An 18,947-nucleotide genomic window follows, 5' to 3' on the forward strand; every position below is an offset into this window, starting at 1 on the left:
GCACAGCCCCCCAGAGCCCAACCACATGAGCAGCCAGTGCAGCATCGATGGGGCCATGGTGTCTCCATCAGCCCCACACCCAACCCACAGCTTCAGCCATCCACCCCCTACTCCCCAAAGAGCTTTCGCCAGCCCTGAGAAGCATTTTACCTTTGCTTACCCCATCATGACGGCTGCAGACTCTCTTCACAGGTCCCTCAGACTGAAAGCAACAGGTCCACCAGTACGGTCAAGCTCAAAGCTGCAGCGGGCGATGGCGTTGTGGCTGGCGGGCGCTGCATGGCTGCCTCGGCTGTGCTGTGCAGGACCCACCAGTTGCAAGGACACCCCCAGCAAAGGCACAAGCTTCTGCCCAGCTCCAGCTCCAGCTCTGTCACCTCGTTGACCAGCAGGAAGAGCTTTCTGCACCATGCAGAAGCACTTGATGCTTGAGCAGCGTGTTAGAAGCACATACAGCGTTGCACCCGTACGTACTCAGGATGGAAGGAGGTTTAAGAGAGAAACTCCAAAAGACAGGAAAGAAAGTACGTGGGTGGCTCTTCATTGAGCTGCCTGGTCCTTCTCCCTTGGAGATAACCGCTCAGTGTGGCATTCACGCAGAGCGTTTGCTTCTATTTATTTAAGTCACTATTAAAAGTGATGCACCCAGCGTGTCCCTGGGTGGGAGCTGGCCCCAGCCCCTCACGAGCCCTCCTGTAGGCACCCGTCCTGTCCAGGGCTCCCCCAGTGGGGTGTATAATCAATTTAGCATGTCTTAGCTAATCTTGGCATGAAGGATTTCACTGATTTCGGTATTAAATAGCAGGTGTGCATTACAGCGCAGACAAAACGAGCAAAGCCAATAAAAGCAATGCAAAATGCCTACCGTCTTCCATATAATCTAATATGTAAAACAGTGCAGCCTGTTTCAGGCGATTACTTCATAACATACGATCTCATGTTACTGGAAGAAAAGGTGAGGGACAGGTGGATTACTTGGAAAAACACTTGCTCTTTGCCTGTGGGACTCCAGACCGAGCCGAGCCTTCAGTTTTCAGCGACAAGAAGCCCGTGGTCTCCGTTCAAGCGTGAGGGGAGTAATTCATGTTACCGAACGCATTCACGAGGTGTGATATTATCTAATCAGGAAAGGGCAGAGCTAAAACACGCAGGAGCTCCGAAGGGCTTTAAATCCCTGCCATAAAAGCAACACAAAGGCAATTATCTGAGGGCGGTGCAGAAAGTCCCGCTCTAGCCACAACCCACCCACCAGCATCACCTCCGTGTGCGACCGGCACGGACATTGAGCCCGGCTGGAGAAGAGAGCGCGTGGGCCCCCTGCCCAGCCCCAAAGTGGCTGGGGACAGAGCTGGGAGGCAGCTGCCCACCCTGCTCAGGGGCCTGGAGGAGCAGAGGTCCACGCAGCACCTCTCCTTGAAGAAGAAAAGGGGTGCAAAGCCCTTTACATCGCTGCAAAGGAGCCCCAAAAAAATGCACGCAGTTGTATGCAATGGAGCTGCCGTCAGTCAATCATGCCCCTCCCAAACTTTAAGATGTAAAGTCTGCATTATTTTTTTAGGCCCGGATGCATGCTTTACAAATACATTTTTACAATTACGGCAAGTTGATTAACTTGCTAAGGGATCTTATCAGTGATCTCCATCCTCCACCACTATTGCCCAAACCCTGTTAACCTCCTGGAGATGGCACTGTTGGAAATAGCACCAAGAACGGTGAGCAACAGCAAGGACCAACTTCCACCGAAGCAAATAGACCTCTTCAGCCTGGTGAGGGCACAGCAGAGGACAAGGATGATAGATTTCGCAGAGCAGAGGAGATGCGATCTCTGGTGCGGAGAAAGGGAATAGGAAGCCGGGGTTCACCGTGTTCAAAAACACAAGAACTATGGGGCGTGACTATGAATTTCTAGGTTTCAAAATAAATAGAAGGAAACGGCTCAAAAGGAATGGATAGGCAAACTGTGGAAATCACTGACACAGGATAATGCTGATCTGAAAAAATATAAGGTTTATAAAGTAATTCTATAAATTTCTGGATGTAAAATTCATGCTGGCCTATTAAATACAATGACCCTAATTTTAGCTCAGGAAGGTCTGACCTGTGAATCGCTGGTGGCTGGTTAAAACATCGTTATAGGCTTGCTGTGCTCCTGCCTTCTACACCACGAGGTGGACCTTTGGGGAGAAATAGCACAGACCTTTTTTTTTTTTTTTTTTTGTGAATGTAGAGTAACATCAACATTTTCCATCCATAGTCTGCTAGGACTGGGAGCCAACTTCTCCTCTGGGAACTGGGTGGTCTCCCTTGATCTGCACATCTGTGATCTCCAGGAAAAGAGGGAAACCAAGAGCGGAAAGGAAATTCTGCATTTCTAAACACATCATGTGCCAGCACCTGAATGAAGAGAAGACTGGAAGAAATGCTGACGGTGTAAATACAACCAGCCAGCTACAGAGTACCAAAGCCAGGTGAGCACGTCGAGATGCAGCCACATCTGTAGCATATGAACAGATCCAAAGCATGGGGCAGGGTTTGGATAAAGCTTTCCTTGGCTCCCCGATGTTGTGGAAGAGGCAGCTCATCACAGGTCCTTTCTAGGGTGAAATCCTACTGGTGACGGCTTTTGGTTGTGCAAAAGGTCCAGGCAGCGCCCAGCACACCTCTGATGGACACAGATGCTGGGGGCTCTCCCCTTGACTCTGCTGTCATTGCTCAGCAAACGGGCTCAGAGCAGCCTTCGCAAAGCCAAGCCGGAGTCCTGGGAGGACACAAGGGGTCGATGGGGCTGTGCTCTCCGCAAAGCTATACATGTAAACCACAGCATCGAGGCACGGGCAGGAGGCAGTGCATGAAAAATGCTGACAGTGTGAAAAACAGCACGGGGCTCCAAGTCAGGGCAAATTTTGGACCATGCAGAACCAAAGTCCCAGCACATGTGTTCATCTGCCGGGTGGAATAAATGACTCATGGCTGATCCAACAGAGCCAGAGTTCACCCCGGCCTCATCCCTCCTTGGGCTCTGCTAAGGTGCAAGCACTGATTTATGGATTTTTCCCTTCACTGCTTGTGTCTAGGTGGATGCTCTGCTGTCAAATAAGGAGCAAGTTTGAGGTGTTTCTTTAAGAAGCCAGGTGAAAATAATGTATTAAAAATCCTATTTTACACTTCCAAACTTGAATGCAGGATCCATGAAGGATATATCCAGTGTCTGGGTCATTTCTGATACTCCCTGTTATTATCATGCCTGCCTAGAGAACGACACGGATGTTGTAGCCGCCTCTTTCATTATATTATGCAGGAATCCACCATTGGTTTGAGGTTAAGTGATGGATCTTTGGAAGACCAGACTCAAGACCAGAGAAGTTTTGTGTCTGGATCACAGGACAGGGACTGAGGTGGTCAGATACCTCTTCTGGCTCTGCCTGCTCTTCGTACATGACTGTGTCCAAGTCTCTTCATCTCTCTGTGCCCAAGATCCTTACCTATAGGAGGGCAGCAGTATCTCCTCATACCTGTTTAGGTCCTGTGACTTCAGATAGGGACTATGCACAGTGGAGGACCTTCAGACCTGCTATCGTGCTATGAAACCCCAGAAAAAAGAGAACAAAAGCATCTCTCAATGCCAAGATTCAACAGCTTTCAAGCCATCACAGCTAGACTGTGCTAATCGTTATCGTAACAGGCGAGAAGTTTGCCGAGGTGTCCAAGCACAGCAGTCAAAATGAGAAGGGCCTCCATCTTCCTTTGCTGGCTCCGTAGCAAAGCCTCTGTGTTCATCCCAGAATAGCAATGTGCAAACCTCGGTGCTTCTCTTCCAAACCAATTTGCATTTTTAGAAACTAATTTGCAAAGCCTCGGACCCTGTGGCTACAAGCAAAGCCTGGCTGTAGCAGCACTCCTCAATTACGGCATCTCCGGGACAGCAGCTTTTCTCAAAACGATGCTGTAAGCTTTGACTTGGGGGCGAATTTTTGCCTGGGAGAAGTCAGTCCCAAAGGCTCTCGGGATCCTACAAGCCAAGAGAGGAGGGGTTGGGGGTGGGATCAGGGTAACCACAGGTCTCCGGGGGGAGCTCCTGACACATGGCAGAGCCTGGGACCCCATTTTCCAGCACACCTTACCCCGTGCCCTCACCGGTGCTCCAGCAATAACGTTATTGCACAACACCCAGTGGCCCTCACCAACAACCACCGTGAACAACTCAGTTGGAGCCACAGGAGGTTACTAAACCCTGCTGAGATATTCTCCTCATTTCCTATATCCATAAGCCGCACAGATTTCAGTACGACAGTACTTTTTACCTATCAAAAGTCACAGCCTTCCTGCGGTAGGCACAAAGGTGAAGTCGCATCACGGTGAACCGCAGAGCATCTACCATCCAGCTCACACTTCTTGGGATGCTGGACTGCAGGCCACAGCTGCCAGGAGGACACCCAGATGGTGGGGAAGTGGCTGCACACTCACCTTCAACCCGTTCCCCCTTTCGTTCACAGCTTGGACTGAGTAAGAGGGGGATTAAACTGATATGCCTTATCTCAGACCTTGCAGGGATTTCTGTGCCAGCCGCCACAAACAAAGCGTTCGCTCGCTCTGAAATAAGTAACATTTGCAAATAATACGTTCCGCGGTCAGAGGAATTATTGCACTTATAAAGCAGATATATTTGTCGTACTTTTAAGCAAAGCTAAACACTGGCTATCTGAGACTAAACCAACACTCCAGCTCTTCTCTGCTGCGTGAGCAAGGTAGTTTCTGACACAGATAAGCCAGCAAGAAACCAAATCGGCATGTCTACGGCAAGCAGCACTCGGCAAACGGACAGGACTGGTCATCACGCTAATTCCAGAGCGCAGGATTAAACCGCACAACTGCTGCAACAAATGCACAAAACAATGGCCAGAAATGCTGCACGGAATTCCTGGGTCTCTCCAGACCAGCGCTTAACTCGCAGCTTCCCAAAAGCAACCCCTCTCCCCCTTGCCAGGGCGGTGAAGAGAGCTCTGATTATTACCAGCAAAACCCAGCACAAATTGAAGTGGAGGGGAAAAAATGCCACTGGTTATCAGCTGGAAACTAGAAAAGGACCTGATTCTGGTTTCCCTGACAATTTTGTTGTATTTTCCTATTTTAAAACAATTTATCGGATTGAGAATTTTGCTAAATGCCTCTCTGGTCGCACGAGGCCATAGAGCAGGCTGGCACCCGTGCGGGACAGCGGGATGCAAACACACCGGGAGGGAAACCCTGCACTCGGTGTTAAATGCACCAGTTTAGATGTGCTCCACTGAGTAAGCTGCTTAATGCATCCATGAATATTTTGCTATATACATCACTTTTACTGTCAGCTGGTTTATAGCCACCGTTTAGATTCTTATAAAATTTACAAAATTGAAATACTGTGATTTTTTTTAAAAAAAAAAAAACAGTTGGTTTTTTTCTTACAGTTTCTGAGCGGAACACCCCATGTAGGATCTCACCAACCCACAGTCCAGCGGCAGGGCAGGAAAACCAAAGCAAAGGAAAATCTCCCAAAGGCCGCGTACACATCAGGACAACCTCTCCCCTTGCAGCACCTACGGAAAAGCAGGTGCCTCTGCCTCCACGGGGCTGAAGCTTTGATTTCATCATTTAAACGCAATGCAAAAATAAGCACCAAAATAAACAGATCCATAAAGCAGCAGGAACGCAGCGAAGCAGTTGGAGACTTCTACAACGAGAATGATCTAAATCCAAGAGCCGTTTGCGCACATGCTGCTTAGCTTTGTAACACCCTCACGGCCTTCAGCCTCCAGGACAACCCGGGATGCACCAACGAGCAGGGAAGCAAACCTGGAAGAAGCCTCTTTCTTTAACATTTTTTTCTTTTAAAAAAAAGCACAGTCTTTTTTTTTTTTTTTTTTTTTCCCCCAAGGTACCCTCCCGCAGTGCCTGCCCCACGGCCCCGAGAGCCAGGGCTGCCGTGGGGCCCGGAGACCCCCTTTTCCCCGGCCGTCCCCAGCGGCCCCGCAGCAGCCGGGGTTATCGGTGGCGGGGCAGATCGGCGGAGATGTGTGTAATTGCCCTGTCAGGCAGCTGAAAGGCGCTCGCCTTTAGCTGATGCCACTTCAAAATGAAATTCTTTCTTTGGCATGGCTATGTCTGATATGCAGGCATCAAAGGGGAGGCAGCAGGTCGCCGATGCCCCGGGCCACACATTTCCCTTCTAAAGGCAGGAATGAGAGTGTCAGCTCGGGGCCGAGGGGGCCCCGGAGACACGGCAGCAATAACCCCGGCCCCCTACACGCACGCCCGGGCTCCCCAGCAGTGGGGTAATCCCCCCGGTCTGCTGCGGCCCTATAGGTGCTGCGCACCCCTGCAAGCACCCATGCAGAGCCCTGCCATGCGGGGGACGCTTGGTCCCCGTAGCAAGCACCCATCGCTGCCTCGTGGGGTGCCGGCAGGCTGTGGGGACCCCGCAGCACCCGGCTGGGGAGACACAGAGTCACCCGGAGGCTCTCCGGCAGCGGAGGGGACGCTGTGGCCTGCTCCTGCGCGCCAGCACCCGGTGGGATGGAGGGGTTGGAAAAGTCTCGCTGGCACAGAGGAGGTTGAGGCTGTTTTTTTTGTTTCCGAGAGAAATGCAGGGCCATGCTCGCCTCCCCCGGCGGCTCCCATCTCCTCTCTCCACCTGCACTCTTCAGGGAGCCAAGGCTTTTGGCAAGCTTTTCACTCCAGTTTTTATTGGTTTCAACTAAGCTGCCCCTTTCGGAGGGTTGGAAAGCTTCAATCATTAAAGGAAAAGAAGAAAAAAAAAAAGCATCATGCACGCTCGCCCTCCTCCCCTCTCTTCCGACTCCCACTACCACTGAGGACACGAGCCCCACGCAGGCACCCTGCCATGCTGCCCAGCCAGGGCACAGCTCCCTATTTTCCAAGCCAAACACTTGGACGATACATTTGAGTCAGGGGTTTCAGGCCCTAGATACCTCCAACTGTACCTGCTGGGCTCTGATCACCTTCCTGCTCGGAAGCAATTTGGAAAGGACACAGCACAGGTAGCTATTAGCTAACACATATTTAACTGCTCCAGGTATCTTTTTTTTTTTTTTGGCATTGTAATGGGGCGATTTGATCTTCAAAGGACCCGTGCAAACCTTTGAAGCTTCCCAAAGAAGCCGATCTCCAGTGGGGAGGGGAGGAGAGGGGGAAAATGTTAATAGTTTTAAAACCTGGGGAATCCTGAAGATGGACGAAGGGTATAAAACCCAGTGGGTTTAGCATAAAGCCCTCAGGTAAATCTTCACCTTCTTTTCAAATGCATTTTTGGTGGGTTGCTTTGCAAACACTTGGGCCAGGTTAGCAAGGTCGGCTCTATTCCCAGCGGCCGGGAGAAGCAGCTCTTAATCTCCAGGGACCCTCATCTCCCACGTGGCGCAGCCCCAGCACAGGGGGATCCACGGTACCTTGGCGAGAAATAGAAAGACTAAAATTTGCAAAGTCTTTAAGGGGAAAAAGGGTGGAGGGAAAGCAGGGTGGGGAGGGTGGGGAGAAGATGAGAAGGAGAGAAGATATATATATTCCCTGCTGCACTCCCAGCCAGCACAGCCTCAGCAGCACCCTGAGAGGCGAGACACAAAATGCGTTTACCTTTAAAATAATGACTCATTTTATTTTTTTCTTTTAATATGTAGTTATAAATATATTTTGTCAAAATATATGATCATTATTGTCAAAAACATTTGCACATAAAGTCATAAATAAGGTCAAGGTGAACGTTTAGTTTAGAGAAGAGTCCAGCTATAGCAAGCAGTTCTGGGGTGGGATGGGAGGGAGAGAGAAGGGGAGGAGAAGGCGGCGGGGAAGGGGGTCAACGGCACCCGCACCCCTCCACCACCATCTCCTGGTAGTTTTTCAGGACCACCTTGTCATACTCATCCAGGTAGAGCATGGAGATGGCGCTCAGCTCCGTGGGCACGCAGCAGGCCTTGGGGATGCTGGAGTTCACGGAGTTCACCAGCGTCTGCACGATGGCGTGGTTCGTGGAGTTGAGGTGGTCGGCCAGAGGGAAGGGGCAGTCCCCGTGGCAGTAAAACGCCTGGTACCCCGGGGGTGCCACGATCCAGTCGTTCCAGCCCACGTCGCTGAAATCCACATAGAGGGCATGGCGGCGGCAGTTTTTTTTGTTCTTGCGGGAACGCTGGTGCTTGGGGCTCCGGCGGGCTCTGCGGGTCAGCGCGTGGCCTCGCCCGTCGTGCCCAAAAGTGACCAGGAGCGGCCTGAGCTGAGCCCAGTCCCCGCGCCCTTGAGGTAAAGATCGGCTAATCCTGACGTGTTTGCCCTGATGAGTCTGTGCATGGTGGAGGTGGGTCACCTCGATCACCAGTCCGTGGTTCGGTTGCTTGTCCTTGGTCCACCGGATCACAGCCGGGCTCACATCAAAGGTCTCCCAGCGCGTCACGTTGTGGTGCACCAGACGCGTGTCCAACAGGCGCGTAATGGCCTGAGCGCGCTCCGACAGAGGCTTCATCACTTCATAAATGTTTATCCGGTGGAAGCCCCTCTCCCACGCCGCGTTCGGCTCCTCCACCTGCTCCCGGTACAGCCGCAGCTCCGCCGAGGAGATCACCTCATTTTCCGGCACGCTGCTGAGGTTGAAGACAAAGCGGATCCGGGGCACCTCACTAGGACCCGGGACGCTCTCCAGGTGCTCTGGAGGGGAGCAGGGCCGGGAGGAAGCGGTACAAAAAGCAAACGTGAGCACGTCAGCCTCGGGGCACCCAGCCATAGCCCCCGGCACAGCCACAGCACGCACCCACGCTTCACCTGCCTGGCAGCCGCCAGCACCTCTCCGCTCCCCCGCGCATCCTTCCCGGCTGGACCCGGAGCGGCTCCTGCCCCGGCACTGCTCGCTCGCCCTCCGCATGCCTGTGCCCGGACTGGGTCACCCCTTCCCATCTCACTTTCCCTTTCGGGGAGGCTTTTCCCCTTTCGCTTCCCCCCTCCCCTCCCCCCCAAACTCTCCAAAATCATCTCCCCAGCGAGGTGCGGCGCCATGGAGCACAGAGGTGCCTTGTTACGGGGCGCAGGGGGCAGGGGGAGAAAGAGAAGCAAATTCCAACGCAGTAATGATGCGGCTGGATTAATAATTCAGATTTACTTTGGAAAAGAAACATCCGCTAGGAAACATTTGGATCAGATTACAAGGGCCTATTGAATAAACCTTATAAACACACAGCTGTAAGTATTAAATTCGAGTAGGGGTTTTTTGGATTTTTTTTTTCTTAAGAGCAAAACCAGGCAGCAATCGCTTTGATAGTTCAAAAGAAACACACCAGGGGCGAGATCCCGCCCTCACTTTACTCCCGCATCCGATCCAGAGCCATTAAATCCACGCGAGCCCAGGGAGTGACCCCGAGGCAGAGGCACCAAAGGAAACTTGCTGTTGTCAACAGAAGCGAAAGCACCTCAAAATATGGTCAAGCTCGGGTTAAGCACAGGATGCGGGAAAAAATACAGAGCAGCACGCCTGTCACCCACACACAGCAGGCTTGGGGGGGCGGTTTTCCTCCCATAAATTTAGGGCCGGGCACGTCCTGCTTCTAAACGCATTTGTGAGCTTCCAAACACAAGGAAATCCCGATCGCTACTGGGGCTGGGAATTTACCTCCTCCCATCACTGACCTTCATGGTGAAAACTCCTCACGGTGTTTGCCCGGCTGGTAGATCGCTCAGGGTACTGCAGGCTAATTTCCTGGAGGCTTTCCTCCTCTTCTCCAGACTGGAGTCGATACAGATCCAGCATGTAACTAGGAATGACGGCTGACTTGCTGGGCTGAGGCCGCCTTCGCAGCCCAAACATCTGCAGCAGAGTTGTTTCGAAACCCCGCAAGAGTTCATGGCTTTGGGCAGAGCGGCGTCCGGATCCGGCTTGTCCCTGAAGCTCTGCGACTTTCTTCCTGCCGGTCTCGGGTATCAGGCTAGCATGGTTAGTACCTCCTAGCAGGACTTGGCATAGTAGGATGACCATCAGCATTCGGTTACCAGGAATCATGGTGTCTCTGGGGTGCAGAAAACGCAACAACAAACAACAAGGAAAGTCAGGATGAGAAGCAACCCCCCACCTCCTCCTCCTCTTCCGAATAAACTTAAAAATAATAATAATAAATGGCAAAACGACACTAGAAGCCCCCGAGCGGCAGCAGGCGCGCCCCGGCGGGCAGGGATTAGCCGCTCGCCCCAGGTTGCTCGCCACCCGGCAGCCCCCACGGGCAGGCGAGTCTCCGGCGCATCCCGGCCCCGCTCGCCCCGCCGGGCCGGGCCGGGTCGGGGCAAAGCTCCGGCGAGGCCCCGGCGCCCGGCGGGGAAGGGGCGCCCGGCTCGGCGGGCCCCGGGACCGCGGGTTCGCGTCCCGCCGCCGGACGCCGGGAGGGGGACCGGGGACGAGAACAAAATAAAGTTTAAAAAACTGAAATAAAGAACCGTAACGAAAACCAAAAGTAAAGAGCGAAGCCGAGGAAGAAGAGGGCTGTACTCACTGACAGCAAGCAAGGCATATCAGCACAGTCCATGATTCTGGAGAGCCAGCCCGGACCCAGCGCGCCGAAAGCCTCGGGGCAGCGGCTGCCGAGCGCCTCCCGCGATCGCCGCCCGGGCGCAGTGCGGCCGCCGCCGCCGCCGGCCCCGGTTTTCTCCCGGCCCCGCAGTCACGTGGAGCCGCGCACCCCGCCAGCCCGGCCCGGCCCGGCCCGCCGCCCCCGGCCCGCCCCCGCCCGGCCCGGCCCCGCGGGGGACGGCCCGGCCCGCCCCGCCGCCCGCGCCAGGCTCCCGGCCCGCGGCGCCCGCCGCCCCGGGGGGGGGTGGAGGGGCGGCCGGCGGAGGGGCTGCGCCCGGGGGTCGGGACCCCGCCGGTGCTGGGGCTGAGCTGCAGCGGGGCGGCGGGCGTGGGACGGGGTTAGCGCGGTCCCCCGGGGGGTTCCCCCCGCTCGGCTCAGGTGCATCCCCGGGGGACTGGCACAAGCCAAGGTGCGGGGCCCTCCTGCCCCTCCCTCTCGACGCACGGCCCGGGGGGACCGTCGGCGTGGGTGCCCCCGGGGCGTCCGTGCCACCGCACGGCCCCGCCGGGCACGCCGGGCCAGGGGAGCGGGCGCGGGGCGGCTGCTGTGCGGGCACCGCCGGTGCGGCGGACCCGCCGAGAGGCCGGTTTGGGAAGGGAAACTCGGGAAGGGAAACTCGGGAAGCGCCTCTCCCCTGACGAGAAGGGAGGGAGCGCTTGGGAATGAGAAGCAGCTGCACGGAGAAGGGGACGGCGGCAGAGACCTGGTTCCTCCCATGCTCACACCACCCACCGCCCGCCGGGCTCCGGGGGGCCGCGCTGCTGGAGACCCCGACACGCTCCCGGGGGCTGGGAGCCCGCTGCCAGGCCCGTGGATTAATCCCTGCTCCCTGCCCTGGGTTCCCACCCGCGCCCCAGATTCTCACCCTTCTCCTCCCCCTTCCCTCCCTGGCTGCCAGAATAACTCTCTCCCCCCTTCCCACCAGGCCAGGTTCCCGGACCCCACCTGGATGTGAAGCAGGCGCCTTCCCAAGCCGGCACGGGCTGTGTACAGCCACAACTGGCTGCTCCAGAGGGGTATGAACAGGGGTCTCCTGGGGGAAGGATGCTCCCTGCCCCGCAAGTTCAACCCCAGCATTGCCCTGGGCCAGCTTTGGGGTTGAGAATAAGACCCAGGCTTCCCAAGGCTTGAAGCTGTTCCCAGGCGGGGTTTGGGGGCAGACTGGTCTGCCACTAGCACACATCAACTGGACACACTGGGGATGATGTTCGAACAAGTTGTTTCTGCCCGGGAAAGACCCCCTAATGAAGAGTGATGGATGGCACATACTTCGGAGAGACAGAGTAGACTGAACGACCCCATGATAAATAAAGAGAACTCCACCAGGGCATTAAAATATTGTCCCTTTGCCCTGCTGGGGTATCCCTTTGTGTTGGGCAAACTGTCATCCACGGAGAGAAAAGTTAGTTAATTTATGAGACCAAAAGATGTGGTCATGGTGTGGCCATGGGAACTCCTAAGTTAATCAATTAACCACAACCAAAAGCCAGCTCAGAAACCATGACTGTAAACCAGCAAGTTCCCACAAACCACCAGGCCACTGTGCCCAAGTGGACAGCAAGCCCGCGGCAGCGCACGTCAGCTTCCTTAGAGCACTGCCCCAAAACTCACACACCATCAGATACGACTTCTTTCAGTATCTCACTTTTTTTCAGCTCAGACCTGACCCATGCATTAGAAAAGCCCAGGGATGTCACTGAAAGGACACGCACAGATAAAAGGCAGTGCTGACACTGTAATATCTCTGAGTTATTCCTATACCACTCTGAGTTTAAAAGAAACATCTGTTAGCAAGGTATTTGGACTATGAATCCATCAAAATTTGTGAAATATTGCTATCGCCATTTCAAATGTATCACACTGTGTGTTATTCTTAACAAGGAAAAACAATTTTTGGAGTAGCTGCTGTGCAACTTTTTAAAGTTAAATAACATTTTCATTGAAAATACTCTAGTCTATAAACAAAGTTTACGCAAGGGCCTATATAGCACTGCTCTTAAAACAGAACTCTGGATTTGGAAAAGCAACTCGCTCCCTCTTTGTGGGAGCAGCAGCAATAGGTTACGCTCTTTGTCTAAAGACCTCACTCGGATTTTGTTAGGATCAGAGAGCGGCCGTGTTTGAAATGTTTGTCACTGAGGAATTCAGTCCCACGGCATCCAGTGCCTGCTCTCGTAAACCATCCCGTTAAACCGAGATCCAAAAAGTTGCTTATGTAATGCTGGTTAACCATGCCTCTGTGCAAGGAGGTGGCCAGCCGGGGACAGAAAGCCAGTGGAGAGCAGTGTGGTTTAGGCTCTTGTAGGAGGCAATAGTGTATTTGAGTAGCTTATTGGTTACTAAGAAGTGTTAGTCATGGGGAAAGCTGTAGTATTTACTCCGTAAAATGTAAATACATAACCCAAACCACAAAGGCATAACCATGGATGGAAATAGTGTAGCATTTACTGAGGGAGCTGAAATGCATGTCTACAGAAGCTGTATTTCCTTAGCCCCTTAGAGAGTAATTCACCTTGAACATAGCTTCTGCGCAAGCTCGTGGAGTTACACATAGGCTGAATTCGGTCCAGGCACGCTAAACAACCGAGTGTGTTATATATTCCAACCAAAAAAGTGAATGCCAAAATGGAGCTAAAAATACAAATGTGGAAGGTTTGAAAAGCAAACACTGCTTAATTCAGTGGTAGATACAACATTGTGCATTTTAAAGGTCCAGCACATCAAAAATAGAGAACATTACATCTACGCTCAACGCAAGACACACCTCCCCCTGCATCACATCTCGCGTGGGTGAGAGGGGGAATTGGCGTGGTTCTTGCCCGTGATCCAGTCCCAGCCGTATCTGGGGTTCTGCTGCCAGGTTTTTTCCTCTCTGACTTCATGGAAAACCTTCTGGGGATCTCTGCACCCCAGAATGGACAGCAAGACCACTGGCCTCCTTTGGAAGCTAAGCACCAGGTCACTGGGGACATCACCCTGCAAAGAATGGCCAGACAAAGAGGTGATTCATGTACGTACAGACCTTGAATGTGACAGAAGACTTGTTTTGTCGGTGGCAGCGAGAAGCCCAGGAGCTGGCAGGTCTCCTAGAGCCCAGGTACCCAGCTCTGCTGGCAGAGGTCACTAGCCAAGGGGCAATTATTTGCTCTCTTCTGTTTCAACCCGGTAATCATGGGTTTGCCCAGGTGAGTTCCTGATAAAATCCCAGCCACTAACATTCGACCCGTTTCCAGGTTTCATGGGCTCAGGACCTACCAGCAAGCACTGCAGGTCGATGTTCAGCACCTCTAGAAATTAGGCCAGCTCTGTTTACAAGGCAAACTTTTCCCCTAATGGCAGCATTTCAGGAGATGCCTCTGGACTCGGGCAGAGAGAGACCTTCCCAAACCAGTTTTTGCATACTATGTTATTTTTAGAGCAGCTGCACCTTTTGGGCTCCAAAGTTTGCAAACAGCCTGCCTTGGGAAAAAAACCCATCTCACCGGATTTGTGCTTGCGCAGAAACAAGCGTAAAACCATAAATAAATAAATAAAGTCATATGTCAGAGACGTTTTAATGACATGAATTACAGGAGGAGATGCCCATAAGTGTGCTAAGATCAATTCCCTCCTACCCTTTCCTTTCAACTGCCTGAGCTTGTCAATTAAAACCAAGAGAACTGAGCAAACAACTCTAAGGGATTACATTTTCCAAAGTAGCTCTTCACTGAAGAGCCGGACTACAACCGGTGAAAACAAGTGCAGCTGCTTGAATGGCGAAAGGAACATTTTTTACAATCGCTCTGAGATTTTCATGATTTCTCTGAAAGCTTCAGAGCTGGCCTGTTCTACCAGAATTTTCTACCTTCTCTTGAATAAAGAAATTCATACTTTTCCTGAAACACAGGACTGGGCCCAGCTTGGACTTTATTTCTGCTTTACATTAAAGTGTCTTTGCTGAGGTGTCAGGACCACGTCTAGAACCTCCTGAGCTAAGAAGAGAATCAGGTTCAGGACTGCTGTTTTATTCCAAACAGTTTTTTTTATAAATACATAAAAAAACACTATGTGTGAACATTAAAAAAATGCAGTTTTAAAAAGGCAGTCTTTGGTAATCAAATACACAGCAGTTGAAACGGTAGGATTGTCTGCTCTTTTCTATTTTTAAGTTTTTAAGGATTATTTTTATTGTTTTGCAAATGCTATTAAAAGTTTGACTGTCCTACACAGGGAGAATCTTGAGTTGCTTTTACTTGACTCGTTCACTTTGTCACTTTTCAAAGATCCCCAAGACTAAGCAAGCCTAGAAATGTCACCCCTTGCTTTCCATACATACATTGTCCGTCTTCTACTGTGAGATCATAAGGTCTCTGCTGCTAAATATTGTTCCTTAAGAGACACTTGTGCAGTGCATCAAAACTAGGAGGCCTGGGGCTTAGGGAAGTGCTTCAGCAACACAACTCGTAAAATAAAGGTAAAGCCATTTTAATGGTCTGTTATTAAAATTCTCCTGAACTGTGTTGGAAACACCTCTCTAAGCCATCTGTTGTAAAATCATTTACACATCAATTTGTTTCCTTGATCAATGTTACAAGAAGAATATGCACTGATCTCATGCAGCTTTTGGAAAGAAATGTTGCCTTTAGCACACGTTTGCTTCCGCACTGTATTACTCCCCACTCAATCAAAGCCTCATCCCTGAGAAGCAAGAAGGACCTCCAGAAGATGAAGAACGCATTCCTCCTGCTCTGAAATTGTAGCTGGTACTAATAAAGACCATCATTCTTCTAACGAACGCCATACGGCCATATGGCTATCTAAGATAAGCAGATTCATTTTGGATCTGTTGAGTCATGAATACTTTTTGAGAATACCACAGGCGTTGGCAGCTCCCTTAGCGTACATACCACTTCAGTGTGTCTCTAGCACTGATACGCGGCTTTGTCTGAGTTCGGCTGTGACTCTGATATTTCAAATGCTTTGCTCTTCCTCACTGTCTAGCAACGCTGCCAAATCTACCATCCCACACAACCACATGGCACCTCCGGGGTGCCGACATTTGTCTTTGTCCTTTAATTTTATCTTGAGATCTGCTATCATCAGAAGCTTTAATGATTTCAAATGCTAGTACAAGGCATAAATAAGCAGAGCAGGACAACCGCTGCAAAAATAGTTCACACCAGCTCTATTTGATTTTCAGCAGTAGCAAAGGATTTTACTGGTAGGCGTTATCACAAGTGCTGGGAAATGTCAGCACATCACTGAATTTTGAGTTCATTAACGTGAACATCCTCACCTGAAAGCAGAGAGGAAGGATCCTGCTAGGGATTCCCGGTCGGGAAACACGGACATGCCCTGTGGCCTCCATCTCCAGCAATAATAAACTGGTGGGGCTCGTTTGTACCAGTTGCCTGGTGACAAATAATCATCAGACCAAGGATCATTCTTAGAAAGTGCTCACTGAATAACCTTACACAATGAAGGTGTATGGACGGAGCATGAGCTTCCCACAGACACATGACAAGAAAGAGATCGCTTCTGAGGGACAGGCTCCTTCTCCACACACATATATATGAGGCTGCAGGTTGTATGGGCTTTGTAGGTATTCCTTGTCAAGCTACTGTCCTACTTCTCACTCGGTGTCGTATGTACTTTTATAAACATGTATGTGGATATAAATGTGTGTACACACAAACACACACAGACATGCATGTATCCATCACATTCGGCTAAAATATACTAAGGGCAGCAGGATCCTAACCAAGGACCTTGATAGCTTAGTCTAGTACAAAAGAATCCATGTTAGTGGAGCAGCTTTGTCAGGACAACCCAGTTCACTGCAAATATCCTACAGGTTTAATCTTTATGGAAGGGGTAATGCCCTGTACAGCAGAAGGAAGGAGCTAAAAGAACCTGCAGTCCTTCCTGACAAACCTTTTAGCAGGACCTACTTCACTACAGTGCGGCAGGGCTCTCTGTTTTATTATTCATAAAGCAAGCTAATGAGTGAGGTGTTAGCTGGGTTTATTTTCAAGGTAGAGACATTCTTACTTACTGTTACCTGCTCTGCTCCGTTCTAGGGCAACAAAAAACGCTTGTAAGCAGAATCAAAACCTACCTCCTCTCCCAAAGAACTACCCAAACGCACCTGATCAGGGGCACTGTTTATGTCAACAGAGGTGAAACCTGATTTCATTTTTGGCTCTTTTCTACATAAGCAATTATCTATTTTCCCCTTCACTGCTTCCATCATACACAGACACTGACTCAGCAGCCTAAAGGAGGCCTTTAGCTACCTGGGAAGTTCAAAGGCGATAGGTTTGGTGCAGCGCTGCAAGTACTGGGATGCCTAAAGGAAGGTTAGCCTAATGATGAAGGAGCTGATTTGGACTTCAGAAGGTCTAGGTTCAGCTTTGTGCTTCTGTGACACTGGCTGAATCACCAGGAACCTGCTTTATCCAAGTGGCTAAGCATATGCTTAACAGTGAAGAGTAATTTAAAAAATTGGGGAAGAAGGCAATTAGAATTAAAGGCATGTCAGAGCCTCCATTCTGGAAGAACAAGAGCATTTTGCACCATTCTCAGAAATAAAGCAAAAATAAACATTAGTTCCAAACAGGTCCTCAAATTCCAACCGAGCAAACAAAAGGCTTTCAAACCATTTCAGTGGGGCTTCAGCCCCTGGGAACATATTGGAAGAGTAACGTGACACAGAGACTCTGTCTGATCTCTCATTTACACCACACGAAACGAAAGTTGTACTGCCCCGTACATCGTGGAGAGACACCCAGTGATTCACGTCTCGTCTACAGCAGAAAGACCTGGGCTGACTCTCTCTCCTGTCGCACACATTTGAGAAGAGCAGCAGAAGGGAATCATTGCTGTGAGACATTTCAAAAACTACAGAAACAAAATCTCCTCCATAAGGAAGAAGCGAAACTGAATATGCCTGGAAACTAGGAATTAAACACATTGTAGTCAGAGGTGGGTTTCCAGCATTTTCCAGAAATAGTCATCAGGGCTTTAGATTACTGGCTGGCAGCCACACGGCCCGTGAACTGAAGGGAGGCCAACTTCTTGACCTGCAGGCTTCAATGCAAAGACAGTCTGTACTCTCTGATACCTTATCCAAACGATGTGGGCAAACCAGCGTTGTACGTGTGTACCGTGCGTGTCCAATCCCACAGGCAAACTAGGCTTTCTATTAAAGGCCGTTTACAGGATCTACTGATTTTATTTTTTAAAATACCTGTCACCAAACAGCTTACAGAGGAATAGAACTGAGGAACTGGCTCATGAAAAAGGGAGAAGAGGGACTTTTAGGAGAGGGTTATCTAGAAATCAATTTGAAGCAGAAAAGAGAATGAAATGCCAGAAAGGGAGCGAGTCTGAAGACATCCCATATCTCACTCTCTCTTACGTATGAAGTGAGGGGTTGCTCACCCACACAGAGGTCCACCTGGGCAGAAGGGTTTACAGAGCCAGACCCCAGAGGATAAACAGGAAGACAGAACAGGAGAGAAAACCGATATGGGAAAGAAGTGAAAACCAAGAAGGCAAATTCGGTCTGGGCAAAGGGCCAAGGCAAGGCCAAGTGCAATTCTAGAAAATGGGACCGAAGCCAAAGGCACCAAGGTGTCACAACAGGCTAGCACTGGTCTGCAAAGACAACCCAGAATGACGCAACTGGCAGGTGCACAGCATCACCCAGACATGAAAAGAAATAGGCTTAAAACTAGATTTTTGAACAAAAGGCTCAGGATGAAGGGTCTGAACCAGCAGTTTCTGCTTGTGCAGGATCTGGGGTTAGCAGAACCTGGTATGTCCCAGTACCAGCCCCCTGGGCACACTGGTGTTACACTTTGAGTCACGGAAAGCAGAACTAAGTTGCAGCAATTTCCCTGAGGACCTCTTTGTTCCCCTGGTCGCACCCTGCATTCCTGCTTGTTCCATCCTGCTGACTCTGCTGCCTTTTCCTACCCTCTGTACGCATACCTGATAAGGCAACAAGACTCAGAACCGGGTATTGTGTGCAAATAACACCACACCCCAATTCAAAGGAATATTGCAAAGACCGAACGTGCAATGTCATTTATAAAAGTGGCATCAGCTTATAAACGTTCCTCACAAAGACCCAACACTGAGCTAACTCCATGGCTGCCAAAAACACAGAGTCATCTGCCCTGCCTCCAGAGGCCCTCAGCAAGTCTCTCCGTCTCCCATGGCTCTTTCCCCACATAGCAGTTAGGTGCAGAGGCAAAGCGGGGCAGGAAATCCTGCTGCCTGCCCGCTTCAGACCAGGCTGAGCCCAGGAAGGACAGAGGAGAGGCTGAGTGGGGTTGGGGCTTGAGGGACTGCAAGATGAAAATGAAGTGG

The 18,947-nt window shown here is 51.0% G+C and overlaps 1 protein-coding gene across 1 annotated transcript; it reads right to left on the minus strand.

The window, feature by feature from the left end:
• Positions 1 to 7,094: 7,094 nt before the first annotated feature.
• BMP4 (bone morphogenetic protein 4) lies at positions 7,095 to 10,633 on the minus strand. The gene is made up of 3 exons (XM_075152456.1): positions 10,515 to 10,633; positions 9,661 to 10,037; positions 7,095 to 8,688 (listed from the first exon to the last, which is right to left on the minus strand). Exons 2-3 carry the CDS (start codon positions 10,028 to 10,030, stop codon positions 7,847 to 7,849), a joined length of 1,212 nt encoding a protein of 403 aa, XP_075008557.1. The 5' UTR covers positions 10,031 to 10,037; positions 10,515 to 10,633; the 3' UTR covers positions 7,095 to 7,846.
• Between the last annotated feature and the right edge of the window lie 8,314 nt (positions 10,634 to 18,947).

The sequence above is a fragment of the Calonectris borealis genome, chromosome 5 (genome assembly GCF_964195595.1).
Source record: "Calonectris borealis chromosome 5, bCalBor7.hap1.2, whole genome shotgun sequence".
In the NCBI taxonomy this organism is placed as follows: domain Eukaryota; kingdom Metazoa; phylum Chordata; class Aves; order Procellariiformes; family Procellariidae; genus Calonectris; species Calonectris borealis.

Coding starts and splice junctions, on each gene's coding strand:
- BMP4 (XM_075152456.1), bottom strand. CDS start 10,030: ATGATTCCTGGTAACCGAATGCTGATGGTCATCCTACTATGCCAAGTC. Junction 8,689..9,660: donor GAGGAGTTTTCACCATGAAG/GTCAGTGATGGG, acceptor GCTCCCCTCCAG/AGCACCTGGAGAGCGTCCCG.